The following is a 15960-nucleotide window of genomic DNA, read 5'->3' on the forward strand; positions in this document are numbered from 1 at the left end:
GCGGAGGTGTGGGTGAGCCGGCGCGGGCTGCTGGCGCTGGGGCTGTTCCAGGGCGAGTGGGTGCGGGTGGGCGCCGAGGGCTCGGCCCGGGAGCACCTGGCGGCGCTGCTGGCGCGGCCCCCGCCATGGGAGTACCCGCGGGCCGCCCGCCGCGGACCGGCCGAGGGCACCGCGCTGCTGGCACCGGCTCTGGCCTTCAACCTGGGCTGCGACCCCGCCGCCGCCGCGCACCTCCGCCTGCAGGTGAGCCGAGCACGGGCACCCCGGGCACTTCGGGCACTCGGGGCATCGCGGCGGCCGCGGCTCACGGCGCGCCCCGTCCCCTCCGCAGAGGTACGAAAGGACCGGCGCCGCCGATGGCAAGGGCAGCCGCTCCGTGCTGTCCGTGCCCCCGTTCGCCAAGGAGCTGCAGCTGGAGATCGTCTGCTCGCCGGCCTACAGCACCCGGGGAAGCTATGATCGTGTGCTCTACAGGCACTTCGAAACACCGCGGTGAGATGTGGGATGCGCTGTGTGTTTGTGTCCCTCACCGGGATGTGCGTGTCCATCCCCCCTGTGCAGGTGCTGTGAGCTTTTAGGATATCCCTTTGCATTGTCCTGCCCTGAGTGTGCTCTGCTTGGACACRGAACTTGTTGCCCCATCCTTCAGAAGTCATCTTCAGGTCTCCTTCCTCATGAGCMACCATCCAGTGCTGAGGGCTCACGAGTGTTGCCCACAAACCTTTATTGTGGGCCGTGTTTGTAATCCCAGTTTTCGGTTGAGCAATCAGAAAAGTGGATGTGTTGCCATCTCTTGTGACACCTTTTCCCCGAGCATCTTTCATACGCCTGTCAGAGCTGTCTGTGGGATCCAGCTGCTCCATAGATGAGGGGGTATTTTGTCTGAATGAGGCACTCCAATGACCTTCATCTTCTATGCCATCTTTATCTTAAATTCATAGCTTTATTTACAGGCAAGGAGTGAGTCAGTACAGTTACATTATTTTCTGTTAAAACACTAGTGATGCAGGGCAGGGAGCRCCCACAACCAGAAGGATTTMTTCTCTTTCACTTGTGAAACACTTYTTTTTGTAGGCTGGTCCAGGAGGGAGACATCCTGTGTGTTCCAACATTTGGAAACGCTGAGTTTATAGAACTAAATGCAGACAAGTTCCTAAGGTAGGTGTCACCAAACTGGGGCTCTGTTACTTCATACTAGAAGAGCAGAGAAACTTTTGCATGATTGACTCTCCTGAAATCAGTTTATTCCATTGTGATCTGTCCCTGGATTTTAGTGTTTTGTCTTTTAATATATGGGGAAGAGGGAAATATTTTTGTTGGATTATGGAGGGCTGTAGCTAAGAGGCAGAGCAGCTGATGGGGATAAAGAATGAAGAGGAAGGGGTGGCTTGAGGACAGTCAGAGCCACATAAAGAAAGCAGAGTGGAAGCTGGGCTTCTCAGCTTGTGACAAAATGTGAATGTAAGCCCTTGGAGTTCATGTTAGAATAACTCTCTGTTTGGCCACCAGTTCTTCCTTTCTGGTTTTTGCTCACATGGCATTGCAACAGTTGTGCAGAATGGGAGAAGGTCCCCTTTGTATCAGGGCAGGGGTGGTCACAGTGGCACACGTTCCCAACATTCACATTGGCTGATCCTCGTGGATGCTGCGAGAGGGCAAGAGTTTCTCTGCTCACCTGTGCTTTTCAGCTATCTTCTTATTGACATTTATATTGTTCCTGCCTTCAGGATCTTGGCTCAGCAATTTAGGGTGCTTGTTTTTTCCCCATAGGTGGCCGGAGCTTTATTTCAAAGTGAAGAAGGTTGTAGGCTTGGTGGAAGGCGAGGAGTCTGAGGGATACCTGGTGGACACCCAGAACACTTCTCTCTACCTGGTGAGATGTCAGSAGAGAGGGGGTGCAGGAGATCTGAGGCTGAGTTTTGCACTGTGGATGAAGAATGTATCTGTGGAGGCTTTTGCCTCTTGCTGTTGGAAAGAGACATTTAAGGACAGATTTTGTCACTTGGTGCCTGCCTTTATTGCTGTTTTTCCTTTCTCACAGGTGGGTTCAACMAACAGCACTGTCCCATCTGCCCCAGCCTACAACAGCAGCGAGTTCTGGAGCAGTTTGTCTCCTGCGGGGCTTTCTGACGTGGTGCAGCAGCTCTGCGATGCCCTTCGGCCTCACCTGAGCCRTCGGTGAGTTGGAGCTCCTGGGGATGAGCCCTGGACGAGGTGGGGCTGTGGGCACAGGGAGAATTCCCTGTCTGTTCCAGGGCAGATGTGCTGAGCGGCGTGGGCAGCGTTCTCCTGTCGGGGCCGAGCGGCWGCGGGAAGCTGGTGGCTGTCAAAGCTGTGTGCAGCTGCCTCAACCTCCACCTCTTCAAGGTAATCCCTCCTGTGGCAGTGCATTTGGGGGGTTACAGCATACACAGAATTATGGAAATGTTTTTTTTAAGTCAGCCCTGCCCCTGCTGTAGCCATGGCTCACACCTGGGAGCTGCTTCCATGTGCACATGCAGACAAAAGGAGTCTGAGTGCGCTGAGTTTGGCAGCTCAGGCATAAGCATGAAGGGATGTTTCCTCTGGAATGTGCCCTGCAGTGCTCCAGAATCAGTAATTTAGAGATCTCTTTGTCCAGGGGCTGTACTTGTACCTTCCTTCTCTGAGTGCTGCTATTATTGCTGTCTGGCTGATGTACTTTCCAAGTACATCACAATATGTTTCAGCAGAGTGATGTTTCTGTCATTTGACAGGGCATTGAGCTGAAATAACGCCCTGAAGGGTGGCAGGAACTAAAACACACTGAGGTGAATCGGGCAGGTGAATCGGGCAGGATTTTAGTGGCATTGGGTGTTGTTTCCGATTGTCCCTCGGACAAAAAGTGTGTTGGAAAGTGAGGCTCATCATCTCAGATGATACTGAGATCTTTAGCTGAGTGGGGAAAGAAAAGCAGCCCTTGGTTTCATGGCAGTGTGTGTAACAGGGCTGCCTCCAAATCTCCTGGTGTGTAAAAGAGCTGCCCTGTAACTGTGTTCACATTCACCACCACGCCCCTGCCRAGAGCAGTGAAGTGGCAGGTGAAARTCACWCTAATTGGTTTTACATGGAAAATTATGTATTTCAAGCTGTCAGTATAAAGAATTTGGTTTTATAGTCAGTGGCTCCATGAAAACTTGTGCTCTGCTCTCCTGTATGTCAAAAATCAGCTCACATTTTAGGAAACTTCTGCTGCTGTGCAGACCCGTGTCTTGCCACAGCTTGAATATCATGCACAGGTCTAGTCTCCCCATCACAAAAAAATAAAACTGAACTGGAAAAATTCAGAGGACATTGGGAAGGATCAGAGGTCTGGATCGGTTTCTGTGTGCTGAAAAGCTGATTCAGTTCTTCAGCTTGAAAAGTAAAGAATTTAGGGAGAGTTTGATACAAGYTTTTTGCAAGATCTTTTTGAAAGAGTTTTTTTCATGAGAGCTTGAGTGGTGAGCAGAGTGTGGAAGGTGTTTACTTTCCTCTGCCAGCATGAGGCCTGGGACGGTCAGATGAAGCTAAAGGAGATGTAACAGTATTTGGATGAGAAATCTGCTATTATGAAACTACATCTGACTGGAAAAATCCCTTTTCATGGGAGTGGGAGATGCCTGGATAGCCAGAGGAGGTCTAGCACTTTTCTCTGTCCACCACAAAAGGTTCTGGCAACCAAGACAGTCTTCACTGACTTGTTAAAAATGCTGTTTTCCCTCAGCATACCTCTTTTGTTCACTCTGGTAGTCCGAGAGTATCCCACAAATGCTTTCATTTCCTTGWATCTGTATAGTTACATTTGCAAAAGTGAGAGGATTGGAAGTCAGGTGGGAGCATTTCTAGGAGACTTTCTGAAACTCTGAAAGGACATGGAAGAAGAAAAATGGAAAGAATGGACTTCCTCTTTTTGTGGAAGGAAATCGTGGGGGGGCTCCTGGACCACAGGAGTTCCTCTGCTCTGTGTCCCTGTCCTTACCCTTTATGCTGAGCTGTTCTCCCTGCTCCAAGCTGCCTTCTCCAAGGATGAAACTCAGAGAATCCCAGAGATATTTTGGCTTTCCCTGCACCCTCTGGCAGCAGCAGGAGGCAGCACTGCCTGTTCCCAGGCTGCTGGTCAAGGCTCACCGGTCCCATCTCCCCTTGGGTGACTTCATCACCCAATGTTTGCTTTGTAAACACTGTCTGGGCTTCTCGCCACCCATGGCTTCCCCCCAAATATTCGTCACCTTTACCTTCCTCCTGCACTTTGAGCCCCTGTGGCACTGGTTGAACAATTTCCTGGGCCTCCTCCTCTACTCTGAGCTGTTCTGCAAGATATTTTGTTCTCCCTGTCTTCCACAGCTCTCCCATTGATGCCTAAAACAAGGCTTACCTGAAACAGAGGCCAAAGTTAAGAGAATAAAAGCAAACAAATTTAATAAAGACAAATTTAATAAATTTAATGTACTTACTGGTACATTAAGGGCAGACAAAAACCTGCTCATAAGGCTACACCCAAAATGGACCCCCAGTCATGRGATCTTCCCTTTTTATAAGTTCTGTCTTATGAACATATCRGACYYCAATTCTCCAGTTAYACATTMAGGTGRTGATGTCAATCCCYCCAAGTTTGCTCYCCYCAATTCTCCATTKTTYCCATATTTTGGGGYCCTGAGCAGTGAGGTGTCCTGGAGTTWCRGRCCCAGGGAGGAATTGTTTTGTCYAAAGATGGGAGAACAGCAGCTTTAKTACTGTACACCRGAGAAGTASGAGAATACAGATACATGAAAATATAGAAAATAAAAATCCTAAGGCACCACCATCCTTTCCAGCTTAGGCTGCTGATTCATGACATCCACTGTGTCCATTTCTCCCATCCCTTTGCCTCACCTTTTTCAGATGAGCCCTTCTTGCCCACCTCACCTGTTGCAGAGAAACAAGAAAAAGCCATTTATCCCTACCAAGGCATCCTGAAAGTGCCTATTTTGAACACAACCTGAACGTATCTCTGGGAAATACCCCCTTTGGTCCCCTCTGAGCTGTGAATTGCCCRTGTAAAGCTCTGTGGGATGTTATCCCAGTCTCCCCAGAGCTGTCTGTGTTGTAACTGTGGTGTGGCGTGTCGGGCAGGTGGATTGCGTCAGTCTGTGCGGTGACACCAGCGCGGCCACGGAGGAGAAAGTCCAGGTGGCCTTCAGCCAGGCCCAGCAGCACCAGCCCTGCGTGCTGCTGCTCAAAGACATCGAGGTGCTTGGCAGAGAACGGGATGGGCTGGGAGAGGATGCCAGGGTCATTGCCACTCTGAGGCAGCTGCTGCTGGACAGGGAGCCAGCGCTGAGGTACGGAGCCTGCACGCTTGCTGTGGGCAGCTGAGGTCATTGTTTGCTTCTGCCAATGGCCTGGCCACTGGAGAATGAGCTGGCAATGTGAGAGTTGGCATTGCTCTGTCCCCTTTGTCTCAGCAGCCACCCTGTCCTGGTGATTGGCACAACCTGCAAGCTCCAGAGCGTTCCGACAGATGTGCAGACTGCTTTCCTCCATGAGGTGAAGATGGAAGCCCCTTCTGAGGAGCAGAGGAGGCTGATGCTGAGCGTGCTGACTGCCAGCCTGCCCCTGGGCAAGGAAGTGAGCCTGTCCAAGCTGGCCCGCAGGACTGCCGTGAGTGAAACTGCAGCAGCATGAGGAGATGGGCAGGCTGGGAGTGCTGGGCCAATCTCCCCTAGCTGGCCTTGRACAAAGGGGGTAAATCCCACAGCCAGTCAGCTTCTTCAGGGGTTAATCCTGGTCCTCTGACATCAGCTCGTAAATGCAGATTTTTGCTGCTTACAGATTTTTGGAGAGGTGTTGGCTGATGTTCATCTCTGCTAATAAAAAATTTAAAAATGAAGCTAGAGGCTTTAACCAGGGGCTCAAAGAAGACCTCTGCAGGGAATTTTTTGCCCATACTTTTTATGGGATAGGTGGAGCTATGGCCAGGAACTGAACTGATGCTCTTTATTTCCACATTCACAGGGATTTGTTCTGGGAGATTTCTGTGCCTTGCTGTCCCACAGCAGCCGGGCTGCTTGCACCCGCATCCAGGCYTTGAGGTAGCACAGGCAGCAGGGCAAGGGGTGGGAAGGGCAGGGGCTACAGCCAGCCTGGTGATGCCAGCAGTGGGGCAGAGCCTGACTTCTTTTTCCTTTTTCCTTTTTCCTTGTTCCTCGTTCCTTTTTCCTTTTTCTTCCCCTTCCCCTTCCCTTTTCCTTCCCTTTTTCCTTTTCCTTTTCTCCACAGTTTTCCAGGTGGGCTGAGTGAAGAAGTGGAGAGGGATTTTTGCACTGCTGGTTTCCCTGTGCTCGAGGAGGATTTTGCTGCTGCGCTGGACCAGCTGCACGATGCCCACTCKCAGGCAGTGGGAGCCCCAAAGGTGGGATTGTGGGGCACAGGGAGGGGTGATGAGATGGCTGTCACAGATCCTGCAGGGCTGTGCTCTGGCACTTTGCTTTCTGTCCTGTCCTTCCAGCWTTTGGTGGGAAACAGCATTCTGAGCTTTCTTGCACCCTTGCAGTGCTAATTGCAGACCAGTGGGAGTGGCCTGTGGGAGTTTCTCCACATGTGTGAGAAAAGCCTTAGACTTGATCCCTGCCCTTGGGTGCTGCTTGGGCTGGYATGACCTTTTCTGAAAGGCAGTCTGAAGAGCTTGAGGATCTTTCAAGGAAAAGATGATGGAGAGTCTGAGGAAACCAGCAGAGTCAGCTTCCCAGGAGGGTGTGATCTRCCTCTGGCAGCTCTGCACCCAGGGAAGCAGCATTTGGGGTGGCTGGTTTTCCTGGGTAATGCGGTGTTAGGACCAAACAAAGTGATCAGAACCTCTTTTCCATGCCTGTGAGTGTAAATGACTGAGTTCAGCACAGGACTTGGAGCAGCTCCTCTGGCACCTTCCCCAGCTGCCTGCTCAATTCATGAAGTGAGCTCTGCTTTCAGGTGTTTGCCAAGTTTTCTGTAAGACAAATCACCACAGAGCATGCTCTGCAGCGAGCTGCATGAATGGGAGCTAATTTTGTTTGCATTTTACATTCCTGTATTGATTTCTTAGTAATTGCTTGTGGYCAGGAAGCCCATTAGCAGGCCTGGGTACTCTGACATACATCACTTTCAGTTCCCTTGCACTTTCTGGTTAGTCACACATTTGTTTGCAGTTACAGCTTGAGCTTTATTCAGAGAGCTGATTCCAAACTTTCTGTTATTCAGTGTCTGCACCATGTCTTAGACTCAGTTTGCTCCCCTGAAAACAACYTTGCTGCAGTTTTCCAGCTCCTGCAGTTTTCCAGCTCTTGTGCTGATGTCTGTAGAGCTCTTTCTAGTGAGGCAGGATAAGCAAAAGTGCAGAGGAGAGGGCAGCTCTTCCATCCAATGTCACTGCAGAAGAAGGGCCTGTGACCTTTTGCTTTAAAAGTTGATTTTTTTTCTGAAAATCCTTGTTTTGTTTGACCTGATTTTCTTGGTGGTCTTGCTGGACAGCTAAAGAATAAAAAATGAGGTAACATCATCTTAAGAAGTGAAGGAAGGAGATGCAAATTGGCTGAGGGGGAAAGAATTTTGCCCTAACCTATTTTTAAACTCCCCACTTGTGCTGGCACCAACAGCCAGCAGCTGAGGGGAAGTGCTGTGGGGCTTTGCTCTCTCTGCACGTTCCCAGGAGAGCTGCTCTGCCTCTCAGGAGGATGTCACAGRCTGTGGCATCCCAGCTATTCCTAAAGCCCTGAGTGTGCTCTGGGATTGTTTTACTCAGCACAAAATAACCCAAGAGGCATCGGCTCACCCATCTGGGGTTTGGTGTCTTCTCTCTTGTTTGTKGTGTCTGCAGCTGACCCCATCCCTGTCTGTTTCTTGTGAGCGTACATGGACTTTGTTCTTGCATCCCCCCTTTCAAAAGCAGTGTTCATGCACTGTCCTGTGGTGTGGCTGTCCCTCACATCCTCCTTGCCATCATAGAGGTGCTGGCAGCCCAGGCTCTGTTGCTCTGCAGGGTGTGAAGCCCTTRCACAGTGTCACCCCGCAGGGAACAAGGTTGCAAGGTCCAGGTTTTTTTTTCTTTGAAATTTTTTGTTCTTTCTTATTTTTAACATCCCAAAGGCTGTCTGCAGCAGGACTCTCTCCCCTCAAAGCTGCAGGCAAACCCTGGCAGATGATTTCCCTGGGGTATTTTTGCTGATAGATGATTCGAGGTGCAGTGGAGGATTGGAGATAGGCTGCACACTGCCAGTGCAGCACGCCTGGGGATGTGTTTGGACAGTTTGCTTTCCCCACTGCAAAGCTCACAAGARGGGAAATGTGGATACTGGGAACAAGAGCTGCCTAGGCAGGAATTAARTGCTGACAAGGACTCTCCCTCTCTTGGCAGATCCCCTCGGTGTCCTGGCAGGATGTTGGTGGGCTGCAGGAGGTGAAGAAGGAGATCCTGGACACCATCCAGCTGCCCCTGGAGCACCCAGAGCTGCTGTCACTGGGTCTGTGCCGCTCTGGTCTGCTGCTCTATGGGCCTCCAGGGACGGGGAAGACCTTGCTGGCAAAAGCTGTGGCAACAACGTGTGCCATGACCTTCCTTAGGTGAGGAATTTGGGGGGTTMACTCAATGGGACTGGCTTCCTTGTGGCATGGGGTGGGTGTCCCCCTAACCTGTTCTCCCTGCCCCACAGCGTGAAAGGGCCAGAGCTCATCAACATGTACGTGGGGCAGAGCGAGGAGAACGTGCGTGATGGTGAGGATCCTACCTCCTCAGGGGGAGATGGGGTACTCCTGTAGGGCTGCAGGGAGGGAGGTGTGCTTAAATCCCTGTTCCTAGATCCCAGAGCTCTCAGCAAGGTCTTGAGCCCAGCTGTCTCCTACATTCCATCCATTCCCTGCCTYGCTGCAGGGAATTCCCTCATGCTGGGAATGCAGCAGGTCCTGTTGCTGTCGACTGCTCCTCCAGGTCTTTCTCACCTTGTGTGCTGTCTCCTGAYAGTGTTTGCCAGAGCCAGGGCAGCTGCTCCCTGCATTATCTTCTTTGATGAGCTGGATTCCCTGGCCCCCAGTCGTGGGAGAAGTGGAGACTCAGGGGGTGTCATGGACAGGTGAGTGAGCATCAGGTGTCCTTGGGAGAGCATTCCTGCCTCAGCTGCAATGCAGGCAGTGCATGAAGTTGCCCTGCAAGGCAGAGTCCATTCCACCTCTCTTTCTCTGGTTTTTCYCCTCTCTGCTCCCTTAAGCTCTCAGCACAGCCTGTCTCCTCTCTCTGAGTGTTAGCCCTGCTGTTTGCATTGCCTCAGGTTCACGATTGCCCAAGCTAGTTGTGCAAACATTTGGTTAAGACAGTCTCCTCCATCTGCTTCTGTGGCTGCCAAGTGCTCCCTTTGGCCTCTCCAAGGTCATCCTTCACACCCCTGCTGTGCTGTCCTCCCATTAGCTGCTGTTTCTCTSTGCTGGGAAACCTTTCAGCTGCTTCTGGTCGAGGCAAAGTATGCACAGCTTAGATGGACCCAGAAATGGGGTTATTTTCTGCTAAGCTGGCAGTGCCCATGCAGCATTCCTCTTCAGAAATACTGTCTGCGTGCCAGGGGTTTGGATTCATGGCTGTGCTAATGGAGGAGTCTGGATGGCTGTGTAAAGCTCTTCAGRGAAGAGAAATAGGAGCTGAAGTCCYAGAAATGGAGCTGCCAGTGGCCCCATTTCTTCCTCTTTTGGAAGGCTGAGCRAGACACTGGGTGACTTGCCAAGGCCTAGCTGTGAGCATCCTGTCTGTCTCCCTGCAGAGTTGTCTCCCAGCTCCTCGCAGAGCTTGATGGCCTCCATTCCACCCGAGAGGTGTTTGTCATCGGAGCCACCAACAGGCCTGACCTGCTGGACCCAGCTCTGCTACGGCCAGGCAGGTTTGTCACCTCCCACCCTGAGCTCTTCAGGCAGTGCTGAGCAGTACTGTGTCCCCTCCATGTCCCCTCTGCACAGATTGTTCAGAAAGCCCCCTGGCTCACAGGAAGCCCAGAGGAGATGCCTGTGGCTGTAGCAGCAGCATAAATACCACAGCTTCTTGTCCCCACCACTCTGGTGACTGTCCCAGGGAGCCCARTGAGGGACCTGCTGTTGCACCCAAMTGGTGGCAGGAATTGGTGCCCCAGGGCTTTTCCTGCAAAGCTGCCCCCCACCTTGTCCTCAAGCCTGTGATTTGCTCGTCCTGGGACAGAACTGTATCTGCTGTTGTTGAACCCTGTGTGGTTCCTGTCAGCCCATTTCCCCAGCTGAGCAGCCCAGCCCTCCAGCACATTGACTGCTCCCCTCCAGGCTCTGTATCATCCACAAACTGGGCAGCAGAAGGAGCTGTCCCAGGGCCACCCTTCAGCTCCTGGTGGCCAGGGCTGAGCACTGGTGGCAGTTTTGCTTTGGCCTGTCCTCAGCTGTCATCTCTCCACTCACAGGTTTGACAAGCTGGTCTATGTGGGCATCAACGAGGACCGGGAGTCGCAGCTGCAGGTGCTGAGCGCTGTCACCAGGAAGTGAGTGACCTCCTGCTCTGGCAGCAACCTCCCATCACTCTCCAGGGGCTCACAGCCCTCCTGGGGCTCACAGCCCTCCTGGGGATGATTCTTTGCCTGCTCCATCTTCATGCCTGAGCCCTGGGGAGCACCCGAGTCCCTGAGCCACAGCCAGTGGGTAGGGGAGGAGGACAGAGCGACTTCCAGAAGCAGAGCTGGGACTGTTTTTTCTTAAGGTGGGAGACACCTTTTCTTTTTAAGGTGGGAGAAACTCAGCCTGCCTGTCCAAGTAGAGGGGTTGGTAGGATTTCCCAGCCACTGTGCCCATGTGCTCTTCCTAAGGAGCTCAGCCAGATCCTCATGATGCAATGGGACTGCAGTGCAGCTGCAGGACAGGAAGCTCCCATTTGATTCCTGCAATAGTTCCCCTGCTGCTTGGCAATCCAAGCGTGAAGGCAGCTCCATTCATCTCATTACCTGTCCTCCTGTGGTGCTCAGGGGTGTTCAGGCTGTGATTTGTGTGTCTTTCCAATCACTGGTTGTGTGGCAYCACTGAGCAGCAGGGTTTGGCTGCTTTTCCAGCTGTTCTGAGCTCCTGAGAGCATCTCTAAAGGGAGAAAGGCAAACCCTGCAATTCAGGTGCAGAGGTAGCAGCCACCACAGCTCTGCCTGTGCACAGGACAGCCTGTGACCATGTCAGCAGGAGAGGTGAGGGCATGAGCTGGCTGTCACACCCTGTGACATGGCAGCCATGCCCTCCAGTGGTGTGCTGGTCATGCTGAAGGAGGCTTGCTGTCTGCAGGGATGGTTTGGTGTTACAGTGGTTTGTACTGTCTGTCTTTAAACATCTTCTCACCCAGCCCTGGCTGGAGCTTGTTCCAAGGCATGTGGAACACTTAATTGATGTAGGTGAGAAGTCAGACACCAATTGCATAAGCAGGTGGTGTTCTAAAGGGTTCATCCTGCACCATGGCTCCAAGACTCCTTTTGGGCTTCCTAGCTTGGAACCAGAGAGGCCCAGAAAGGCTGTGGATGTCCCATCTCTGAATGTGTTCAAGGCCAGGCTGGATGGGGCTTGGAACATCCTTGTCCAGTGGAAAGTGTCCCTTTCTGCGGCAGAGGAGTTGGAACTGGATGATCTTTAAGATCTSTTCCAACCCAGACCATGCTGTGCTGTGGTGCTGATTCAAAGTTTCCTTTGATCTGCTTAGCAGGAGAGAGGGCCTTGCTGCTGGGATGTTTCAAAGAGAAGTGATTTTTGAAARAAACAATAAAGTAAATTTGTTTTTGGTTTTTTTTTTGAGCATGCAAAGCAGTCTGGAAGTGGCTAAACATGGGGTACTCTGCTTGTTCCTGTCCAGTCACACCAGCTGCCACAGCTGTCCAGGTGACTTTTACACCTGCATTTTTCTCTCTTGGCAGGTTTAAACTGGATCCTTCTGTGAATCTCACCACCATCCTAGAAAAATGCCCAGCTCAGCTGACAGGAGCAGACATCTATGCYCTGTGCTCAGATGCCATGATGTGCGCTGTCAAACGCAAGGTGGAATGGATTGAGGAAGGTAGGAGCTCTGCCCTTACCTGTCCCTTGTGCTGGGGGCAGCCCAGGGGCAGARAGGAGAGTTAACCCTGCTGGTAGYTGGGYTGTGAGAGAAAATCCCTTTTGGGATTGCAGTGYTGGGCTCTGGGTTATTGGCAGTTCCTGCAGATGTGGTCATGCATCTTCACTTGCAGTGCTTGGCCATATGAGGAAGGAGAAAACAGATTTTCTTTGCAGTCTCTGATGGCTGGAGGGCAGGGTTTTGGATCTTGCAGCTGCCCCTGTTCTCAGCCCATTGCTGTTTTCTCTCATGCAGGGCTGGACACTGAGAGCTCCGCTCTGATCCTGACCATGGAGGACTTTCTGCAGGCTGCTGCCAGGCTGCAGCCATCAGTCTCTGAGCAGGAGCTGCTCAGGTACAGACTSATCCAGCAGAAGTTTGCAGCCTGCTGATGCTCAGCAGAGCTGGCACTGGAGAACAGACACAAACAGGCACCTCCTGGGCCCCTTTCCTTTGAGCCTGGGTGGAAGTAGTGTCTGCAGTTTCCCAAGCCAAAGCCTGGTGGAAGTGCTGCTCTGCTCAGCCACGAGGGTGGTGGGTTCTGGAAGGGTCCCTCATGTGTTGGCAGTGTTGGGAACATACCAGGGTGACTTCCTCGTGGGGACAAAGCCGAGTCCCGTGGTTGGGGACAGTGTAGCAGTGTCTCCATGGGTGACAGGGTGTTCATTGGAGGGGAAGCAAGGCTCAAACTGCACCTGYTTTGGCAGCAATGCAGGGCTGGAGGCAGCTGCTGCTTGGGTGGTCAAGCCCCCAGTGAGAGGTGCTGGCCAGAGGGCAGTAGGACACAGGGCACTGCTGCTCCAGCTGGCCTGGACTTGGCGTAGTTTCTAAATAAATACAGATTTTTTAGCTCTAGGTGTTCACTGCCTGATCTCGAGTTGTTGGTGTCCGTAGGCTCAGGAAAATCCCTACAAACTGCTGGAGCTGCCCTCTTTGCACTAATTTGTGCTGAGCACCAGTTGGCCCTGACCCCCCGAGGTCCTGTCTCACCTCTCTCTGCAGCCTCACAGCAGCTGCTGGCAGTATCTTCTATTCCACTCTTCCCAGCCTTTTCCCTACAAATGGCACTTGAGCTGTCTGTGGCAGCTGCTGTGGCCAGGTCCCTGCAGCTGCCCTCATGCTCTGGACAGCCCAGAGGGCTGCTGGTGCCAGCTTTTCCCCACCTGCTGTAGGCACTGAGCCCACTGACAGCTGGATTCCAGAGCCAAGGGGGGCTGTGAGTGCCTGCTCCCCTCCCGGAGCTCCTCTGCTCAGGGCTGCTTCCACAGCAGCTTCTGGCATTCCACGGGTGAATCCCCAGCTGCTGCACGCCTGGAGCCCTGTGGCTCTGGCGCCTGAGCGTGTTTGGGCAGGGCTCTCCCTGACCGCACTGCTCRGTGCTGCCGGATCGTCCCCAGGGCGGAACTGAGGGAGCTGCACAACACTGCTGGAGGCTCCAGYGGAGCCTCCCCACTCTGGGAGCCCCAGTGGTGGGCTGGGTACCCCTCTGTGGGGCTGTGTTCAGGGGTCAGCACCTATTTGGGAGGTGCATCCACTTGGGAGCCAGCTCGCCTCTCCTTCTGCGTCAGGGGCCTCAAGCTCCACACTGCAGGCAGGTTTGGCACCTGTAGATGGAGACTGGAGGGGAAGCTGTGTCTGTCTGCACCCATCCTGTGCTGCCCCAGGCTGAGCACCTCCTTGCAGAGTCCTGAGGAGGCTGTGCCATCCCCCTCGCCCCGTCCCCTGCCCACACAGGGACACACGGACCATGATCGCAGGTAGCTGTCACAAGCGTTCTTCATTAAGGGGAGGAGTCTCCCAKGTGGCTCTCAGCCATGTCCCCACCCCCTGCTTGGACCCACGGCCGCTCGCAGCTCTCAGCCACCACAGTCCCATCTCCGTAGCCCTCTCAGCCCGTCTTCTTCACCACGTGGATGAAGTAGCAGGGCACGTGGGCCTGTCCCGGTGTGTAGGGCTGGAAGTCGCCCAGGACGCTGTGCTGGCACTTGCCCTGGAAGGCACCTTTGAGCAGAGYGGTGAAGGCCTCCAGCCGGTGTGGGTAGTACGAGAGACGAAACTTGCTGYAAGGAGGCAACCGGTGAGGCAGGGGCACGGTGGGGCACAGTGCCAGCCACCCCCCAGGCCAGGAGCCAGCTCTGCAGCCCTTCTCACCTCATCTCCGGGTCCGCCCCCGCCTCGGTGGGGGGCACCTGCACCGTGTAGTCCAGGGTCACCATGTGCGCCTTGTTGTTGACCAGCAGCACTGAGGTGGTGATGTCCTTGGTCAAGTCGCTCTGGGAGACCACAGGAGGATATCTGTGTGCTGCTGCCTGCCCTGCCTGGCCCCCTTGGGGCCATGGGGCAAAGGGGACTGGGATGGGGCAGGGCCTGCCRGCCACCGACCTTGTAGTAGATGTTCTTGCCGGGTGGTGCGCAGCCCGTGGCCAGGATGTGATCGTAGTTGCGGTGGTCGATGACCAGGACGCCCCCGGGCCGCACCATGCTGGCAATGTTCCTCAGGGCCAGCTTGTGGTCACTCTGGTCCCCTGGAGAGGAATCGATGGCATCTCCAGGCACTGGCTGTACTCCCATGGCACAGCCCATATGGCCTTATCTCACCCGTAAACACACACGGGCACACGCACAGATCTGCCCCTGYCATCTTCCCCCCAATCTCAGCTTGAAGAACCCACAGCCCCACCCACGGCATGAGCTCAGGCACGTTCTCAGTCTCACCAGGGCAGAGTGTGCCATGTGGGAAACCCACTGTCCCACTTGTGGCACAAGTCTGGGTGTGCCTCCAGAGCTGTGACAGTGATGCTCACACCTCCACGGTGATCACGGAACCCACCATGTCACAGACATGGGGCAGTGGGGCCTGAGCTCCAGCCTCCCTGGAGACACRCCATGAAACCACAGCTCCACTGTGCGTAATCCCCTGTCCCACTAATGGCATGAGTTTGGACACATTCTCAGCCTGCTGGGACACACTGTGCACACGTACTCCCCCCCCTCTCCCCTGCCCCCAGCTCACCTTTGAAGTCAGGCAAGTGTGCAAAGGARTTGCCAAGGCAGATGACAGCATCAAACCCATCCCCTGGCTTCTCCAGGTCCTTCTCCAGTGTGAGCCAGTTGGCCTCCTCGATGACTGCAGCACATGGAAGTGGATGAGRGCAGGGACACACAACAGCCTCCCCTGCAAGACTCCCATCCCAGCAACACCCAGCCCTTCCCTAGCCCCTGTGGGTGCTGGATCTAGCCTCCGGCCAGCAGCCAGGCAGGTGAGGGACCGTGCCAAGCAGGTCTCTGCAGCAAGGCCACCTGGCCAGCGGCAGCCCCAGGTGTGGGGCCTGAGCACTGCGAGGGGCCATGGACAGTATGCGCAAAGCAGGGCAGGGCTCTCTGCGTTGGGCTCGGGTATCAGTGTCTGCAGGCCCCTCCCGGCCCCCACAGCCCCCGCACCCCATCGGTCGAAGGGCTCCTCCTTGCGCCGCTCCCAGCGCTCCTTCAGCGCGTACTTGAGCATCTTGTCGCTGGCGTCGACGCTGGTCACCTGGAAGCCCTCCTCGAGCAGCATGATGGAGTCCACCCTGGGGACACGGCTGTCAGCGGGGCCGGGGGCAGCTGAGGGGGCCGCGGGGGCTCGGAGGGGAGGGAGCACTGGGGATGGCCGGGGGCAGGGGGAAGGGACACCTGGGAGGCGGGCGGGCKCGGGGCGCGGGGCCTCACCCGGTGCCGCAGGCCACGTCGAGGACGGAGCGGCAGCGGTGCTGGCGGAGCAGCGCCAGGAGCCAGCTGCGGTACTCGGCCGTGCGGCTCCGCGTGTCCCCGATGTACAGCTGCCACACGCGAGCCGCCCGCCCGTCCGCGTACTGATCCGGCAGCCCCTCCGCCCCCACTCCCAG

General features: G+C 54.5%; 2 protein-coding genes across 2 annotated transcripts in view; one reads left to right on the plus strand and one right to left on the minus strand.

Annotated features, from left to right (window-relative positions):
* The window catches only part of PEX6 (peroxisomal biogenesis factor 6), a 14502-nt gene extending 1571 nt beyond the window's left edge, over positions 1-12931 (plus strand). The window contains exons 3-19 of the mRNA XM_057379349.1: positions 7-243; positions 332-492; positions 1075-1158; positions 1771-1873; positions 2042-2178; positions 2256-2367; positions 5113-5321; positions 5448-5640; positions 5995-6071; positions 6259-6391; positions 8369-8574; positions 8664-8725; positions 8972-9080; positions 9759-9875; positions 10419-10496; positions 11898-12037; positions 12332-12931. Of these exons, the coding sequence (XP_057235332.1) occupies positions 7-243; positions 332-492; positions 1075-1158; positions 1771-1873; positions 2042-2178; positions 2256-2367; positions 5113-5321; positions 5448-5640; positions 5995-6071; positions 6259-6391; positions 8369-8574; positions 8664-8725; positions 8972-9080; positions 9759-9875; positions 10419-10496; positions 11898-12037; positions 12332-12468 (2295 nt within the window). The 3' untranslated portion in view covers positions 12469-12931. The remainder of the gene's footprint in view (positions 1-6; positions 244-331; positions 493-1074; positions 1159-1770; positions 1874-2041; positions 2179-2255; positions 2368-5112; positions 5322-5447; positions 5641-5994; positions 6072-6258; positions 6392-8368; positions 8575-8663; positions 8726-8971; positions 9081-9758; positions 9876-10418; positions 10497-11897; positions 12038-12331) is intronic.
* Positions 12932-13834: 903 nt separating this feature from the next.
* GNMT (glycine N-methyltransferase) lies at positions 13835-15957 on the minus strand (the record flags this gene model as incomplete). Its single annotated transcript, XM_057379350.1, has 6 exons — positions 13835-14136; positions 14228-14349; positions 14459-14601; positions 15090-15203; positions 15518-15645; positions 15785-15957. Coding segments are annotated over 6 exons (852 nt in total), but the record flags the coding sequence as incomplete, so codon positions are not given.
* Positions 15958-15960: the final 3 nt, after the last annotated feature.

Source organism: Malurus melanocephalus, unplaced genomic scaffold, assembly GCF_030028575.1.
Source record: "Malurus melanocephalus ecotype Western Australia unplaced genomic scaffold, MMel_1.1 scaffold_402, whole genome shotgun sequence".
NCBI classification, from domain to species: Eukaryota; Metazoa; Chordata; class Aves; order Passeriformes; family Maluridae; genus Malurus; species Malurus melanocephalus.